The sequence below is a fragment of the Excalfactoria chinensis genome, chromosome 7 (genome assembly GCF_039878825.1).
Source record: "Excalfactoria chinensis isolate bCotChi1 chromosome 7, bCotChi1.hap2, whole genome shotgun sequence".
NCBI lineage: Eukaryota > Metazoa > Chordata > Aves > Galliformes > Phasianidae > Excalfactoria > Excalfactoria chinensis.
Window position 1 is genome coordinate 24,109,702 of NC_092831.1, and position 17,952 is coordinate 24,127,653.

The 17,952-nt window shown below is 42.2% G+C and overlaps 1 protein-coding gene across 1 annotated transcript; it reads left to right on the forward strand.

Moving 5' to 3' along the window:
- Nucleotides 1-639: 639 nt before the first annotated feature.
- SUMO1 (small ubiquitin like modifier 1) lies at nucleotides 640-13,804 on the forward strand. The gene is made up of 5 exons (XM_072342324.1): nucleotides 640-900; nucleotides 6,483-6,557; nucleotides 7,612-7,689; nucleotides 9,332-9,403; nucleotides 11,250-13,804. The coding sequence occupies exons 1-5, from the start codon at nucleotides 889-891 to the stop codon at nucleotides 11,316-11,318; spliced, it is 306 nt and encodes a 101-aa protein (XP_072198425.1). The 5' UTR covers nucleotides 640-888; the 3' UTR covers nucleotides 11,319-13,804.
- The last annotated feature ends 4,148 nt before the right edge of the window (nucleotides 13,805-17,952 follow it).

Consider the following 17,952-nt stretch of genomic DNA (forward strand, 5'->3'; position numbering starts at 1 on the left):
AATTCCCAGGTGTTTGCAGCAGCGATGGCTTTGAGTGTTCTGAGAAGAGCCTTATGTGTGTGTGCTCCGTTTTTCTTTAAAGCAGCGTTAAGATGTTTTACCTGCAAAATGGGATGTTGTTTTTACGCAGTTAAAGGAGAGAAGCCTGGGCTTTGTTGATGCGTCCCGTCTTTCTCACAGTCAGACGGCGCAGCTCCGCTCCCGCTTCTCGTGCCTTGGGGCTGTGACCTCCTTAACGAGGCGGAGCGGCGAGTCGGCGTGCTGTGCGGCCGTGCACGTGTCGGAGCTGCGCCTTTGTTCTGTGTGGGGTGGGCAGCGGAGTTCTGGCTCAAGCGAGCGTGCGCTTTAACTGCAGGATTGCGTAGGAAACTTTGTTAAGAATCACGCACAGATGTTATGCTGGAGCCGCACCGGCACGTGGCTGCAGCTGTGTGTTTGTTTGCGAGTACCAACGGCGTACAGGGCGAGGCTTGTCCTATTGTTGGTACCGTGCGTTGTTTTGAAGCCGACCGGGGGCGGTTGGGCGCCGTACTGAACTGACGCGCTCCCCCCAGCGGCAATGCCGCCCTCCCCGCCACGCGGCTCGTCGGCACCGCGCGCTGCGGCACCGGCACCGCTGGCGGGATGAGCTCCATCAGCTCGGGGCCCACGCGCGGTGCCGGCCGCCAAGCGGCAGCGGGGCACGTCGGGCTCCGAGTGCCGACGCGAGAGAAGCAGGGCGGGCAGAGCAGAGACTGGCTCGGGCGGGGAGGAGCCGGCGGCGGGAAGTGAGCTCAGGCGCACAGGAAATCCCGCCCGCGCCGCGGCCTGTGTTTGCGCTGCGGGCAGAGAAAGGAGCCGAGCCCCGCAGCGGCCCAGCCGAGCCCGCCGCCCGCCCCGCGCCCAGCCATGTCGGACCAGGTACGCGGAGAGCCCAGGCCGCGGGGGGAGCGGCGGTACGAAGCCCCGCGGCCCTGGCGAGAGGCGGAAACCGCTCCCTCCGCGCCCCCCCCGACCCCCCCGGCAGCCCCTGCAGACGGCGGGGCCGAGCGAAGTGGGGCTGTCCCGTCGGGGAGTGCGCTGCCCTAGTGGGGAGCACCTCCCGCCCCGGTCGGATCCTGCCTCCCGCTCCGCTCCCTCCTCGCTGAGGGTGAATCCCCCCATCCCGCCCCGTTCGGGGCACCGGCAGCGGGGCCGGCCTCGGGGCGCTCTCCTTGCGGAAGGGGGAAGGGGGGCGGCGCGCGGCAGCTGCTCGTTTCCGTTCGTGCTCCGTGTCCCGGCGGTGCGGTAGGATGCGGTGCGGTAGGATGCGGTGCGGTAGGATGCGGTGCGGTAGGATGCGGTGCGGTAGGATGCGGTGCGGTAGGATGCGGTGCGGTAGGATGCGGTGCGGTAGGATGCTGCTCCCTGCAGCGGGCTCTGCGCGGGTTGGGCCGAGCTCGCCGAGGCTCCCTTAGGAACGCGGACGTTTGGGGGGGGGCGGGGGTGAACTCTGACTTGCCCGGTTCGGCGTTGTTTGCACGTATGAAACATCCGGTCCTTCACCCAGACCCTGTTTTGCCTCCGCTAGTACGCCGCGATGTTGTCAGTTCTGACCCGTCAGCCGGGGACCTCAATAGTTCCTTGTACGGCGAGTTCTTGGCTCGCTCGGCAGGCGCACACAGAGCCCTTTGCTCGCATCCGTTGCGTTGGGCTGTGTGACCTGCTGGCTGGGAGCTACGACAGCGTTCCAATTGCAATCTGTGCTCTGTTTGACTTTGTCGTTTATAGTACTTTCATATGGCAGTGTTTTCTAACTTTGTCAGGATCATTTGAATCCTGAGAAATCAGCGTTAGTATCTACAAATGTTTCTTGCAGTGCTGTGAAGTCAAGAATAGTAACGGTGCCAACCGGGGAATTACAGCTATCCAAAACTTGTTACGCTTTATCTGCTGTGCAGGGTAGCCCCCATGGGTTGTGAATAGAAATTATTGCTGTACGTGCTGGTGGTCATCCGCTGCTTTTCAGCCCTGTGCAGCTGTGATGGTGAGGATGCTCCTGCCCCTCTCTGTGAGCGCAGCTGTTGCTGGCACTGATTAGGGCATGTCTCCAGCGCAGGGAGCTGCAGGAAAGTGGCTGCCTAGAAAGAAAGCGCACATTCTGAACTGGATTTTGTAGGCTGTTATTCACGTGACCCATTCTGTAGTGCTCTGCATTTGTGAATTAAGGCATGTTTTAACACATAGCAGCTTTCATTAAGTAATTCCTTCTCCAGCCCAGTCCTGCTAAAGCACATACGTGTTTGGAACTGCTTGAAGTAAAATTTACTGTATGGAGTTACCTTTTTGGTCTTAGAATAACAGCCCACACTGATTTATTGGAAATAGCTAAGGTAAATGTTGTCATCTAGCTGTGTCTGTACTGGGGAGACTGCAGTAAGAGCTTAACAGCTGCCTAAGTAAGCATACAGTGTGCAGTGATGCAGAGCTGTAGACCTTCTTCCCTTGTTTATCAAAGTAATCAGTTGAAGTAATATCAACTAGAATAACTTGCCTCTGTATGGGAACTGTTGAGTCATGGCCTGAACCACTGTGAGCACCTGGGGAAAGGACCAGATCAGCCCTGGGAGCATAGGTGAAGGCAGTTCAGCTGTGTGACCAGGAGGGGAGAAGCCTGCTGCATCTCTGCTAGACCCCACTGAAGGGCTGACTGCCACTGGGGAAGGATCTCTTTCTGGAGATCCCTCCTTGGTGGAGCTTTCCCTTGATGAACCTGGAATCTTCTGATATGGGTGAGCAATCTTCTTTACTCCTTTATAGCACTCTTCTACTGTGTTGGTCCTTCCATCATCACGCCGTTGTTGTAATGCCTTTCCCATCATATTGATCTGTCCCATTGCTACAGCCTGAAATTGGGTGTTGCTTGCAGGGTCTACCTTGTGGCCCTGGAATTAAGTTACTAAGAGGATAGATGTCATTTGGCAGTAGTGAGCCAAAATCATCACCCTTTTAGTATAAATCAAGAAGCATGCTTGATTTAGCAACTTTATTCCCAATGGCAGATGTACTTTTTCTGTCATAAAAGTTATTGTAAGAAAGGCAACCTGCAAAAAGCATGTGGCTGCTTGGTGGGTCCGAGCAGGAGAGAAAAATGGTTCCCTTCTCTGAAGTATCTTGGGTTGTTTTTGCTGTCGTTGAACGCAGGTGTTTGTCTCTTCCCGGACCACAAGTGGAATGCTGTGGCACAGTTTTATACATTCTCTCACTCCTGTAGCAAATGTCAGAGTTCATTGGCTAGATAATGAAATGTATTGCAGTTGTATGCATTCTGTTATTGTGCTTTTAAAAAAGCTGGAAGCATCTGGGTATGTTTAGACAGTGAAGTCTGAGCACTTGAGAAAACTGGAGGAGGAAATTTGTAGCACGCAAGCTTACAATGCTTGTTTTGTGGTTCTGTCAGCTACAGCAGCAAGTACCTGGCACACTCAGTGCATTTCATCCAAGAAGCTTTGGTTGCTTTAAGGTCATGAATTCGGTGTTGACATAAATGTGAGACAGTACTAGGGGCCTCACTTCATGCTCTTTAGGTGAAAAGGGTTTGACTATGTTTTTGACTATGTTTACCTATGTTGTGACCTAGTTTTAGCCAAATAGGTTTGACTACAGAAAAGGGTCTTTAAAACTTCAGAGCTCTATTGGAAAGTTAGAACTGAGCATTGGGGTATTCTTTTGTTTGTGTGATTGTTTTTTCTTTTCAAGTAGGGTTTCATGATGGAACAGCAACACCATTCATTTTCACAGTGCGAGTGAAAGTCTGGGGGATAGCTGGTGGGCTGGCGATCCAGGGCTTTGTTAGTGAACGCTGCTTTACTAACTTGCAATCTCCTTGCTTTCTTTGTTCTTAAAAGGTTTTCTTGGGCTTTACCATTTGGCATTGAATAACGGTGTTCTAAGCTTGGAAGGTCTTGTATTGATTTCAAACCTTTTGCGTTGTTTTATTAAAGTATTATTTTTGTCAACATAGGTTTGACCCTGTTTCTCTTTTCCTAAAGTTCTGTCTCAGCACTGATTTTTGTGGGTAATAAATTGCTTGGGCTTTAAACAATCATCTTAATAATGGGATGTTTTAGGACTCTGATTCCCTCAGCTTTCCCTACTGCTCGCAGCTCTTCCTATTAGATTTTAGTACTTGAGTCTTCTTTTCCTGAGGGTACAGAACAAATGACGCAGGAATCATTGCTTTCCAGCTGTATTGGACAGAAGTGCTGTTACAGTAGTAATGGTATTTTGTCATACCTTTTACAGGATGATTTGTTTATAGGAGCTAAGTAGGTAAATGTTACAACGCACAGAAGTGTTTGAACAGGTGCCAGTACTTCTTCTGGGCTAACGTGCTGCTGTGCGATTCAGTTCTTATGCAGAAGTAAACTAAGACAATACCTGATCTGAAAAGTCCTTTGAAAGGACCAGATGTCTTAAATTCTCTTACATACAGGAGAAATTTGTTACTTATTTTGCATATGTAGAGATGTGAAACATTTTCTTTCCTTGAGGCTAGTGATCCTGCATGTAGGCAGTAAAAATGCTGCTTGTGCAAGTTATCAGGACAGGTCTTGGTTCTTGTTTTCCCTTTGTCACTTAGGAGTGGAAGACAGCATAGTTTTATTCCTGCAAATACTCCATAAGTTTAGAGTTCAGATATGTTAGAAAGGGAAAACTTTAGTTAGAAGCTTGCTTACTGAGACTGTTACTGGTAAAGACTCTTTTACTGTGTCCAAAATGACTTGCTTGTAGTCTCGAGAGTGTCTAGTTTCTGGAAGGCTTGGGGTTAGTTTTTTTTATTTGATCTTTGAGGGTGATAAATCAGTCCCAATAGTCTAGATTGGGCCCAGCTGAGTCTCAGGCCAGGTGGAGTCTATGGCTTTTGCTGATGCAAAAATGGAATGGATCAGGCTTGAGGCAGTATTCAAACTTAAACAAAGAGCACTTCCTCTTTCTTTTTTCCAGACTGAGTAGTGCACGTAAGGGAGGTAGTTGCAGACTTCCCTCTCCTCCCCCCACTCCCCTTTTTCAAGTTATTATCATGGAATGGTTTTGGTTGGTAGGGACCTCTAAGAGGCAGGGACACCTCACACTGGACAGGTAAGTAGGAACATTGTGCTTGTTTAACCTCTGGGGGGTGGCAAGAGGACGGGGAGGGGAGATGCTCAGAAAGGCTTACCTACTACTTTAATATGGAGATAGAGATCTATCTGGATGGTCTTAATGTGTAGGTGTAGTATGCATTTCAAGTTCGGCCATACAAAGAATATTTGTACGTACTTGGGGAAAATCACCTTTATGACTGGGAACACAGGTATCGGATACCTGCACACGTTCTGCTTATTTTGTCTACTGTGCTCAGCAGCAGAATGAAAAAGGAAGATGAAACATGATCAGCAGGATGTCCGTGTTTCTGATTACTTGGGAAGGTTTTTTGATTAAGTACCATCTGGACCTGTGATGGTTTCTGTATGGGATCCTTTGTGTTGTAATGGAACTTAACCAAAGTCCTGGTCCAAATGTGTAGTGATAGGCAAGGGATAGGGCTAATACTGCCTGCTTTTTGACTTGTCTTATTTATCAGCAGTTAACATGAGAACTTTGATGTCCCTGATTCTTGTTTTATAGAATATAGCACTTAAGTTGAAGAGCTTTAGTGCTTGAAATGGTGATTCAGAGTTTCCTGTACATTTGATTCTTATCCTGGAGAGATACCAAAGCACTGATGTTCTTAGAAGTACTTTCATTTTTAAGAATTAATCTTATAACAAACATACTAGAAGGAAGCTGAGAACTGATGTTGCTTTATAGTCATGGGAAAAGGTTGGTTACCGTTCTTTTTAAAGTAATAACTACTGTTGATACCATGTAAAATTGGAACTTTTTTTGGTGGTTCACTACCTTTACACCGGTAGGGAGTTAGAAATATTTGTTTACTCGTGTTGTCTTTTTTTTTTCCTAAGTATCTGAGTCTCTTGGTATACTTCCTTTATTTTTTTTACTATCTATTTGTTGAGTGAGTGGTATAAAAGTGTATCTCCCATATTTCTTCATCTGTCATTTATGTTTAAATCATAGAATTGTTCAGGTTGGAAAAGACCTCCAGGTCATCGAGTCCAACTGCAACCCAGCCATGCTACCCTAACTAACAACCCTCCGCTAAATCATGTCCCTGAGCACCACATCCAAACTGGTTTTGAACACATCCAGGGATGGTGACTCAACCACCTCCCCAGGGAGCCTGCTCCAGTGCTTCCCAATGGTCCTTTTTATGTTCTTCATGCTGCTCCTTCCATCATTAACTTCTCACGTGCAGACAGGTAGCCTATTGTAGTAGTATGCTACTATTTTCATGTATGGAGAAAGAAATAAGATACATTGAAGTGTGAATTTATTATGATGAATGTCACTTGTCTACTGAAAATAAGAGTTGGACTTCAATCATAATATTTATTTATTTATTTTTAATGCTTTTCCTGCAGGAAGCAAAGCCTTCAGCTGAGGACTTAGGAGATAAGAAAGAGGGGGAATACATTAAACTCAAAGTCATTGGGCAGGTGAGTTTATACGTAATGGTTATTTGGGAGATGGTGTGATTTTTTTAGAATGTTGTAATGAATGGGAGAGAAGCTGATGTGTTCAGTTCTTCAGTGCAAGTCTTTTACCAATTGCCAGCAACGTGTGTTAGCATACTCTTACATTTGGGTCTTTGAAGTTCATGTATGCCAAACATGGGATCAACCCTACTGGTTAAGAATAGGAAGAGGATTCTGTTGATTGGCTTGTTGGTAATGGGTGATGGATTATAAGTCTGAATTTGTTTTGTTTAAATAGATATCTCAACTCATTCAGAACAGAAGAACTCCACAAAGAACCATTAGTTCATTTGATTTAACTCGGTGTTTGTTGGAGTATTAGTACAGTTGCTGTTTACTGGAGACATTATTTTAAGTGATGCTAACGTAAACTCAAGTCTTGCTGGTTTAATCAGCTGTGATGAGAACACATTCAAAAGCTGTGTTTGCACAGAACCTTTCGTGATCTGCTTTATCTGTAGCCATTTTGACAAATGCAATGATTTGTACCTTACTGCTTGTAGGAAGAACTGCAGAATAATGAGAGCTGAGATTTTGCTTTAGGTTGATGTTATGTTGCCAAGTTAGCCTGTATCCTAAGCTCCAGATAATTGCTCTATTTGAACAAGGTTTTGCATATATTTTGAAATACAAGCTTTAACTTGTCTCGTAGAATCTTAGAGCAGAAGTCCCCTGCATATGTATGTTTGTGTTTTGTAAGTATGTCAGCTGGTTAAAGATGGAGTACAGACTGAGCTGAGTATGGTATTTAGTACTTCTTAATCCAAAACTGTCCGTGGTGAGCTGAAGGCTGTGTTGTGCCATCTGTTTCAACACAGGGCTTCCTGCAAAAGTGTTGAATGTAAGTGCATAACACGAACCTCTAAGATGATTTAGCAGTCACTAAATTATGCCCAGTGATAATTAGTGTTCTGTGCTACTTTTTTTGTAAGACTTTTTAAATGAAACTTTTGAAATGAGCATACAGAATGTAAGCAGTTGCTGAAGGAATATTGGTTTTTTTTTCTATTCATAGGACAGCAGTGAAATTCACTTCAAGGTGAAAATGACAACACACCTCAAGAAACTCAAAGAATCATACTGTCAAAGACAGGTTTGTGAAACCATGACACTGAATATTCAGTGGCTGTTCAGAAGGTGTAGAAGTAATCTTTTAAAACGTCCAGGCTTGCATTTGAAATTACTCTAAGATCTTCTGGATCCCATTGAATTGAAGATTGAAACTTTCTTGAAGTAGAATACTGCAGCTTGGGATGAGGGCAGCCTTATACGTTGTTACTGTCACAAGTATGATAATAAATTTGCACCAGCTATTGTACCCTAACCTAAAGAAATAGGCAGTATCAACGGTTGTTACAGGTAAATAGTAACTGCTGTTCCAGGACAGGAAATACGTGTTCACTTACAGGTTCTGTGGCAGATAGTGTGGATTCAGTGACGCTATTCCTAGCGGCCCTGGTCTGCTTCACTCCTAGCTTTGGTGACAGATGCCTTATGTGGCCTTTTCTTGAGCAATTGCACTAAAGTTCAATTCAGTAGATAAAACTATTGTTTTATCATTTAAAAAAAATATATATATATTTTTAGTGGTAAGTTTGATTTGCCTCAAAGTATGGTAAGTTCTGTAGAAGTACCTTTTTCATACTATGACGCATTAGATTTTCTGTGCCTTTGTACAGTAATGTTGCTATATGGCCTACTATCCTACTAGAGAAGAAGGAGAGAAAAGGTTAAAGGACAGGTATCCTTGCAACCAGAATTAAAAAGTGACTAAAATTGGGGTTCATCAGAAAACTAAAGAAGCAGATCCTGGCATTCATTCATGCAGTTAGTCGTATTCCCTGTTGGAAATGTGTATGTGCAGATTTTTTTTCCAAGAAATACATGTTTCAGGAGGCAGAACTACGTCTGTCTCCTGGCTGATTTCTAGAGAGTCCCGATTCCTTCATTTATAGTCAGCGCTGGTTTTGGTGTCAAGTAAGCAACGTTTCTGAGATGCAAATGATGCACTAAACAGGTCATATTTCACTTGCACTTACTTTGCTGATAATGCATATGAAAGAAGAGGAAGAAGAGGAAAAGGTTAGGTGTTTGTCTAAGCTGCAAAGGTGAAGTGCAGTATTAAGTTTTAACATAGGAATGCTGTACACTAGTTGTTCTGTGGCCTTATGTTATTTGCTCTTGGGGTGCTCCTTTCTCTGATCCATATTTTTCACAGTGTAGGACTTTTGCAGAGCTTGTAACTGGAGAGGATGCCATTCTTTGGCAAAAAAAAGGAAAATTCTGTGATTCTGCGATTCTTTATTACAGTGTTATAAGATTGTGGAAGCAAGAGTAGGAGTTTGTGAAGTACACATATTCTGTATGTTATGGTAGTCTTTAAAAAGGCTGATAAATGGTTCAGAAGAAGGCTGCACCCTCATGTAATGCCTTGGGAGTGCATAGTTGGTACTTTAGAGAAGGCAGGGGAGGGGAGATGCTAAGAAAATTTCCCAGTTAATGAGCTAGAAGAACCTGACTGTAACTTTGGAGGAATGATGCAGTTCAGCACTATTGCTTTCCTTGAGACACTTGGTAGCTTACATGGAAGCAGCAAGGATAGCTGAGCTCTCTGTGTAACAAGAACCTACACTTTCCTTTTTGACTTATGTGTGTGCTGTTTTTGTTAAAAATGTGCTTTTTGTCAATGTGTGCATCTCAGTTGAGTTTTTCTTATGTTTTTTTTCTTTTTTAAGGGTGTCCCAATGAACTCACTCAGGTTTCTCTTCGAGGGTCAGAGAATTACTGATAATCATACCCCCAAGGAGGTGAGTTTATTCTCAAGGAGTGTTGCATACAGCATTCAGTGGAGAAAATAATTACAAAATTTGTTAGTTTATCCATTCTTCTACATTAACCTGATTTGTTTCTTTAAATGTAGCCCATCTGTTAATACATCTCTGACTTATTGTAGTCTGACAATACTTGTCTGACTGAAGTTTTTAATAAGGTTGGTACATAGGTCAGAACAAAGACTGATTGGACCTTCATATATAGTGGAAAACAGTCTGAGGGAACTGATGGGTTGTTGTACTAGATCTTCAGCTTGAATTTGAAACAAACATGTATTTTGTTCACACTTATTAGATGAAAGTGTGAATAAACTGCAAACAGGTTACTTTTGCTATCCGGTGACTTCCACCAATTGTTACGATACAGCAGGAAGAATCACAGAATCACAGAATCACAGAATTATAGGGGTTGGAAGGGACCTCTAGAGATCATCGAGTCCAACCCCCCTGCCAAAGCAGGCTCCCTACACCACGTCGCACAGGTAGGCGTCCAGGCGGGTCTTGAATATCTCCAGAGAAGGAGACTCCACCACCTCCCTGGGCAGCCTGTTCCAGTGCTCCGTCACCCTCACCGTAAAGAAGTTCTTGCGCACATTCGTGCGGAACTTCCTATGCTGGAGTTTCAGCCCATTGCCCCTAGTCCTGTCCCCACGCACTACTGAAAAGAGACCAGCCTCGCCACTATAGCTCCCACACCTCAGGTATTTATAAACCTGGATCAAGTCCCCTCTCAGCCTTCTTTTCTCAAGGCTAAACAGACCCAGTTCCCTAAGTCTCTCCTCGTAGGGGAGATGGTCCAGGCCCTTCACCATCTTTGTGGCCCTCCGCTGGACTCTTTCCAAGAGATCCCTGTCTTTTTTGTACTGGGGAGCCCAGAACTGGACACAGTATTCCAGATGAGGCCTCACCAGGGCAGAGTAGAGGGGGAGGATCACCTCCCTTGACCTGCTGGCTACGCTCTTTTTAATGCACCCCAGTATGCCATTGGCCTTTTTGGCTACAAGGGCACACTGCTGGCTCATGGCCAACCTGTCGTCCACCAGGACGCCCAGGTCCCTCTCAGCAGAGCTCCTCTCCAGCAGGTCTTCCCCCAACCTGTACTGGTGTATGCAATTATTTCTACCAAGATGCAAGACTCTACACTTGCTTATGTTAAACCTCATCCGGTTTCTTACTGCCCAGCTCTCCAGCCTGTCCAGGTCTCTCTGAATGGCCGCACAGCCTTCAGGCGTGTCAGCCAATCCTCCCAGCTTCGTGAGCCAATCCTCCCAGCTTCGTGAAATACTGAGTTATAATGATGAGCTTCTGAAAAAAAACCGAACTTCTTGAATTCCACAATGAACATGTTACTTTGTTTGAGACAACAGCTCTAAACAGGCTTTAAGTTGCAAGCTGTATGTCTTAGCTGTATCGTGCTTAGCAGCACGCAGTATATAATCCATGTGGCTATACAGCGGATGCATTCACAGTGTTGGTAGTTACATTCCTGTGCATCTGTTGCCCAAGAAGGAGTTTAGAGGAAAGCAAAGCTAGTAATTTTCAAGCTGATGTGCGCTGCTTCACAAGTGGATTTAGACTTCACAGACAAGATTATTGCTTTGACTGAGAAGATGTGCTGAAATGTATATGATGGAAGAAAAAATATTTAAGATCCTGAGTGTTGGCTAGTGAGGTATTAAGTGAAAAATTTCTCATCCCTTTGTCGTTTGAAAAATGATGAGGCAGGAGAACAAAGCATCAGATAGCTTTTCTAGGACCTGCTCTGAATTCAGTGCACCAGATTTGTAACAATTGTGCTGTTTTTTTTTCTCTGTTCTCACAGCTGGGGATGGAGGAGGAAGATGTGATTGAAGTTTATCAGGAACAGACGGGGGGTCACTCAACAGTTTAGATCCTTCTGTTTGTTTTATTTCCCCTTAATCCTTTTTTATTTTTAAATAATAGTTCTTTTGTAATGTGGTGTTCAACACTGAATTGAAACTGGCACCCCATCTCTGGGAGTTTATTTTCAAGCGTCTGGTATTTTAAATTCTCGTGCTCATTATACACTATTGTTTCTGTTTTCATTGTGCTGAACTTCTGTGATCCAGCTGCAGCCCTGCTCTCCTTTTCCCTTCCGCCCTCCCCTTTAGAAATACATGTACACACATGCATTTGTATGTTCACTAAGTTCGTGCATTTCAGGCACGAAGGTTGTAAGATCTGCCAGGTGGGCGAGTGTTCTTAATGACTTCCATATCTGCCCTGAAGTTTTGATGTGTGACTGTTTCACTCCTGGACTATAACTTTCAGTGCGAGATGAAGTTTTTCAGAACTAAACTGTGGAGAAATCATGTATCCGTAACTCAGAGCTATTTTGCTTAAGTTGTGCTGATGGCCCAACGAAGAAGACCAGAGTTGGAAATGAAAAACCTAGAACCGTTGTCATCTGTACCTTGCTCCAGAGATGGCTTTGCTGAAGACATAGAATTGAAAACCCTAATGATTCTTAAATCTTGCCAGAAGAGCCCAGAAGCATTTTAACTTCATATAGCAATTAGTACACGCAGGTATTCATGCAAGAATGTTCACAGCAGGCAACTGGTGTTACTTTGACACTCTTGTTTGTACCTTTTGGCCTGGGACATGGGTTTTGAATGGACATTGTCTGTACCAGCTTCATTTAAAATAAACAAGAAAAACGATTTTATAAACAATTTGTATTTTCTTTTCACATGTTTGGAAATGAACAAAAATGTGAAAGAAGATAATTGGGGCTTTCCTTTCTAGCTCCACTACATAAAAGGCAGAAAAAAAGTTGTGGTCTGTAAACATACCTCCTATAAAAGCATTTACTTTTTTCTGCTTCCATGAGCAATATACTTACTGGATTGCATAGCAGGTGACTCTTTAAGACTACTAACTGTTTCTTGTTCTGTTAGGGAATGTTCACATAGTTACATACTGCTTCACTTCATGCACAAAAGTTAGACTGAAAATGCAACTTGGAAGAAAATACAGAGGTTTGATGTCTACGTTTCAAATGATCGTGGTACTAATGAGTGATCTCTCTATGATGGATGACATGGAAATATCAAAATGCCTCAGCACACTTGAGGGTCGTCTTCATGTTGTAGCTGGTTGCAGGTTCTAAATAGTCTGAGTAACTTTGATTGGGTGTGAAAGCTCCGATGGAATGTTATAAGCGGGGCAGGGTTTCTGCATTGTCCCTGCATCAGCTTTTCAGCAGGTGTGTAGGGCTTTGTTCCTGGCTTGGTTTTGTAAATCAAGTTCATTTATGAATGACAAGTTAATTTAAAAGCATTTTAGTGCTGGCATACTTGGAAGAAATTGGAAATGAGCTGTCTGAGCAGTTTTTATCGCTCTGGCTGTAAAGCTATACAGGAACTTTTATGCTTGTGGTTTGTCTAATTATTATTTTTTTGCTATACCAGTATCTGGTATATTTTTGCTAATACTTCTACTAGTGCATGGTGGCACTGAACTTCTTTAAAAGATTAAAACTTTTGATTAATAAATATTAGAATGTGGGACTTCAATCTTAAAGTACACTATATTATTCACTTCTTCCTGTGATGCAGAACAACTTGGCTTCTCTGGACTTAGCTCCAGTTGCTTTTTGAGAACACTAAACTTACTTCAAAATAGCAGAAATAAAACAGCCTTATAATTGCTATCAGATCTCCTCTAATTTAATTTTTATAATGCTCTTGTTAGTAGATAACTTCTCATTATCCCAGTTCTGTAAATTAGGAACAGAGGCACAGAGGACAGTAGTTTACTGAGGTCACTCAGGAAACCGAAGGTGGGGATGTGAAAAGAATCCAGTTCCCCTGTGTTTGATGCTAGTACTGCTGCCGTGTCAGCTTTCTTTGGTTCCTGCTGTTCCCTTAACTCTTTTGAGTCTCTTTAACATGCTCTTCTATAGCAGTTTTCTAGTTTTGAAGCACGGCCTCACTGGAGGGTATGGAGGAGAGCTTCCTGCCAAATACTATTTCAGCTTCAGTGGAATGAAGCTTGAGGCTAAGGTTGCTTTTTTGTGTGTGTGTGGTTTTTTTTTCCCTGTTGTGTAACACTCTCCTGAAACATGTCTGTTTATAGAGCGGACCTAGTACCAGTGGCAAAACGACTTGACCTCATTTTGATCTGTTATCAAGCATCAAGGAACAGAGCTGCTGATCTAAAGCAATGTCTGTACAGTTGCAACTGTTTGTGGAACAGTAGGAATAGGAAAACTGTGCTCTGACTACAAGATTAGTATGGAGAGCTTCGTGTAAAATGTGAGGATAAACAAGCTACGCGTGCATTGGTACCTTTTTAAGGAGCTTCATTTTTTTCAAGTTGTACTTTGAAATAAACAATACATTCTGAAGTTGAGAGGGTAAAGACTTGGTTTTACATTCATTTCTTTTAATCAAGTAACAATTTTCCAAATAACTGTTCTGAGGAAATGATCTGGATTGCTCTTTCTAAACCATTCATGGATTTGAAGCTCGTGACTAGAAATCAGAGTCTCCTTTGTATGTTGAAGAAAAATAGAGAAAATAATCTCTTCCTGCTTGTGAAATGCAGTGTATTCTTCATTGACATGCTCACCTGTTTGTCAGAAGAACTCAGTTCAGCTGTTGACAGCTGCTCCTGCTCAGTGGTTTTTGGTTGTTAGTATTAAAAAAAAGCAGTGAATGTTGGAAAAAGAAACGGTCTTCGCAGCAGGAAGGTTTAGAGGCTATTGACTTCAAATATTAAAGCAGTTTAAATATTTTCAAATATGAAGCAAATATATTTGATATTCCTTATCATACTACGTAAAAACTGCATTGATAAGTGCTGCGTAAAATATCAGGTTGCACATGGAGGTCTTTAAAGCTTATCTGTCTCAAGTATTTGTATATTTTCTTAAATATATCTACGTAGTCAACTGTAAATTCAGACTGAGATTTTGAAGTTAAATGTTTAAATGCTTGTGGGCTTATGGACTTCTGTTAAAATGAAAAGACTTGAAGTCTCTTGCAGATTTTAAATAACTATGTATTTAGAAGCTCTACACACTTTATAATTTTTAGCTTTTCCTACTTTGAATTAGGATTACTTTTAAGAATACGGTACTTAAGTACCTGTGCAGACCTGGGCATCTTCCATATACACTTTTGAACTAATGATGCACTGGTAAATTTTCGCAGATGAGATGATCAGGTTCTGAGACACCATACAAAGAACTGTAGGAACTGCAAGTTGGAAGTAGTTGGAAGACAAGTGTCTTTGTCTTGCTTTTAGAACCTATGTTTAGCGTGTGTTGAATTCAGTCAGAAGTTAAGCTTCAGCTTAGGGAGATCACAGAAGTTGATTACTCCTCTTCACAGGAGACTGTACAGGAACAACAATACAATTTGGATCTGCAAATGTGGTTTTATTTCACTAGATAATATTAGTCAAGCAGATGACTAGCAAAGAAAAGATCTTACCTTGCTATAGTTTATCTTACTGTTGATACTGAAAACTTGCCTCTACTGAAACAACAGCACATCGATTGATTGATTTGGGTATTTCTTCCAAAAGTCAGCAATAAGGCCTTCATACCTTTTGTAAAAAAAGATTCAACTTTTGTTTCTTCTTTCTACTGAAGTGGTCCAAAGAATCTATGGTGAAGCTGCGAAAGATAAGCAAAATGTATTCTGGCACCTCGAGAGGTTATAAAGGTTATCATGGTCTGTCTAGGTTAATTTTCACTGCCTGATAAAACACAAATGTTTTTACTTCCTATCAATGTGGTGTATACACAGACTGTAGTTGCAGTCTGGGAAAATAGCTTTGGGAATGAGAATAGCACCAATCTGGTAAAGAAAAAAACATTGGTACTCGTTTGAATAAGGTTGGAACCTTTAGCTGAAAGAGCTCACTACAATGACCCCTGCCAAGTATTATTAATTCTGTGTGGTTTTCAGACCTAGCTTTTCAAGTAGCTGAAAATAACAAAACACCAATGGATGAAAAATACCTTGTGTTCTAGTCCAGTAGCTTCTGTTAGAGGTGCTTATTAGAATTGCAGATATTGGTTTGGAATCTCCTCTTTGCCTGCAAACTGTTAATAAAATGGACTGAAAACACAAGTCAGACTTCCTCAGGTTAGTTTTGTTTTGAAACCTGTGAACTCAGTAGGCTAATGGCTGGCTAACTGGTGCTTTATGCCAGTATGTAGCTGTGCCTTCTGAGACACAACCTGGACAGGAGCCTGGACTCACCCAGGAGCTGACTTTAAGCAAGCTTCGAAACAGGCTGGGAAAGAAAATTTTTGTTTATGCTTATACCTTGTTGCAAGACAGTATGTTTTCATGTAACAACAAGATGGGTAGAGCAAACAAACAGCTATTCCTGCTCAGCTGCAGTCGCCATGTATCCTTTCATCCCTTGAAGAAGAGTTCTGTGCTGTTTGCAGTGTTCTGGTATGCAATGTACAGACTCCCTTTGTTGAGGTGCTCATAGGAATTAGCTCCGGAAGCATTCTGTGCTGTAGTCTGTTCTGATGGATTACATAAAGGTAATTGTAATTTCATGTATGTGCAGAAACCAAGTTGGGCTTCTTTCTGTAATATAAACAGATATTATCTGCATCTTTGGACTGCTTTCGAGCATAAGATGTACTTGAATTGCTGCTGGTATTTGGAGAAATGCTGGAAAACTGGTTAAATAGCAAAAGAACTCTAATGCATTTTGAACTGAAGGTAGATTAAGTAAGTCCTAATGTAGCTCTTCAGTGTGGACTGCACTAATGGGAGTCCTGATTATGTAAGTATTCTTGCACAGATTGACACTAAGCATGCAGATTTTTTTAATACTAAGTGGAAATATAACTTCAATTTCTATAGAATAGCTATTCACTTAAGTGAAAACTGTGGTTGTCTCTGGCTTCACATCTAGTCTAGCATTTTCCTTATTTTTTTTTCTTGTGTTCCTTAGCCTCACGTCTTGCGTTCTCCTCCTCTAGATTTCTTTCATACTTGAAGTGTTCTGCTATCACCACTGGCTGCTGGCACGACCTCTTTGCTCCTTTGTCAGCAATTGTCTGCCTCTTAAAAAGAAAACATCAAACAAATCACTATCTTCTATTGGTTAATCTCATACTTCCTGCTTAGGAAATATTTTTGTTTTTTCATCAATTTTAAATAGAAAATTATGTTGAAATACTGATATCGCAAGCATTTAAAATAATCTTTAAAAAATGTTTGTCTTAAATTGTGATTATTTTTTTTCTAGCATTTTCAAGGATTTCTCTGCTAATATATGTTAGAAAGAGGATCTTTTTCAGCTATGCAGTGTCTGGGGCTTTCAGAGGAGATATCAAATATGCTGAAAACATCAAGAAATGAACAAATATGGCAGTGATGTTATTGTTGCTAACGCCTTGCGATGTTACATCAAAGCTAGGTTGAGGAATTTCTCCAGCTTAGGGCAACTGTGGTAGCAATGACTATTGTAACCAATTGTAAAAGAGGTGCAACAGAGTTACTGCAAGTTTGGGACTTGTCACAGGAATTGCATGGCAGAAAAAAACCTAAGTTTACCTGAAATCATATTTTCAGATGAATTCTGTACAGTTTAAATCAGCATTAGCCTTTTTATAAGCTACCTGCTCCATTTTGTATCTCTAACTGTCTCTTCTGGAACTGCAGAGGCTTTCTCTGATAATCCCCCTGCTGCTAAATATGTTCTTGCATTTTCTCTAACTGTGAATTCTTTGTTGCCACCTCCTCCTGGTGCCTCTGCTCTTTCAGTTTGTTTCTGTAGCCTAAAACAAAAATGATTATTAATTGCTATGGCAACTTTGAGTTTGCTTGAAAAATGTTGGCAGGAGGAGAGGTTCTTAGCCTGAAGAGCTAAACAGATTGCCTAAATGAAGGAAAGAGAAATGGGAATAAAGAGAAAACAGGTGCTGGTTAGTGATACTTAACATATGTCTGGTTGCTTCTGTAAATTAGTATTTAAAAAATAATGAATTGTCTAATTTCCCTACTAACATCTCTAAGGAGATTTAAAAACCTGAATTACAAGTTTTAGATGTGCTCTTGGGAGCACACGAGAGACTAAGAGGACGTTAGGGATACTAGTTTAGTGGTTACTCCGACAGGGTATCAAGGGATGGAGGACAGCACAACAGGCAGGAAATATTCAGAAAGCAAGAGCTGGGAGAAATATTTAAAGTACATTTTCTCTGTAGAATGAAAATACAAACATGAAACAAGAGCCTGGGAGATGTGACAAGCAAGGAGGCAATGAAAATTATCAAATGAAGTTTTAGATGTAAATGGAATGGTCATTTAAATAAGCTATTTTTTGTTAGGAAGATTCATGGTGAGAATAAGGGTTATGAAAGAAAGTCAAGGAGGCTAATATTCTCCTTATAGTGAAATTACGTGGGTAATTTGCATCACTGGCTGACACTTAAGATCATGGTCCAAACTAATTTGGGGTTCTTAGTTTCACTTGAATGCCTACTTTCTTTTCCACAAACAGAACTGAATAAGGCATGG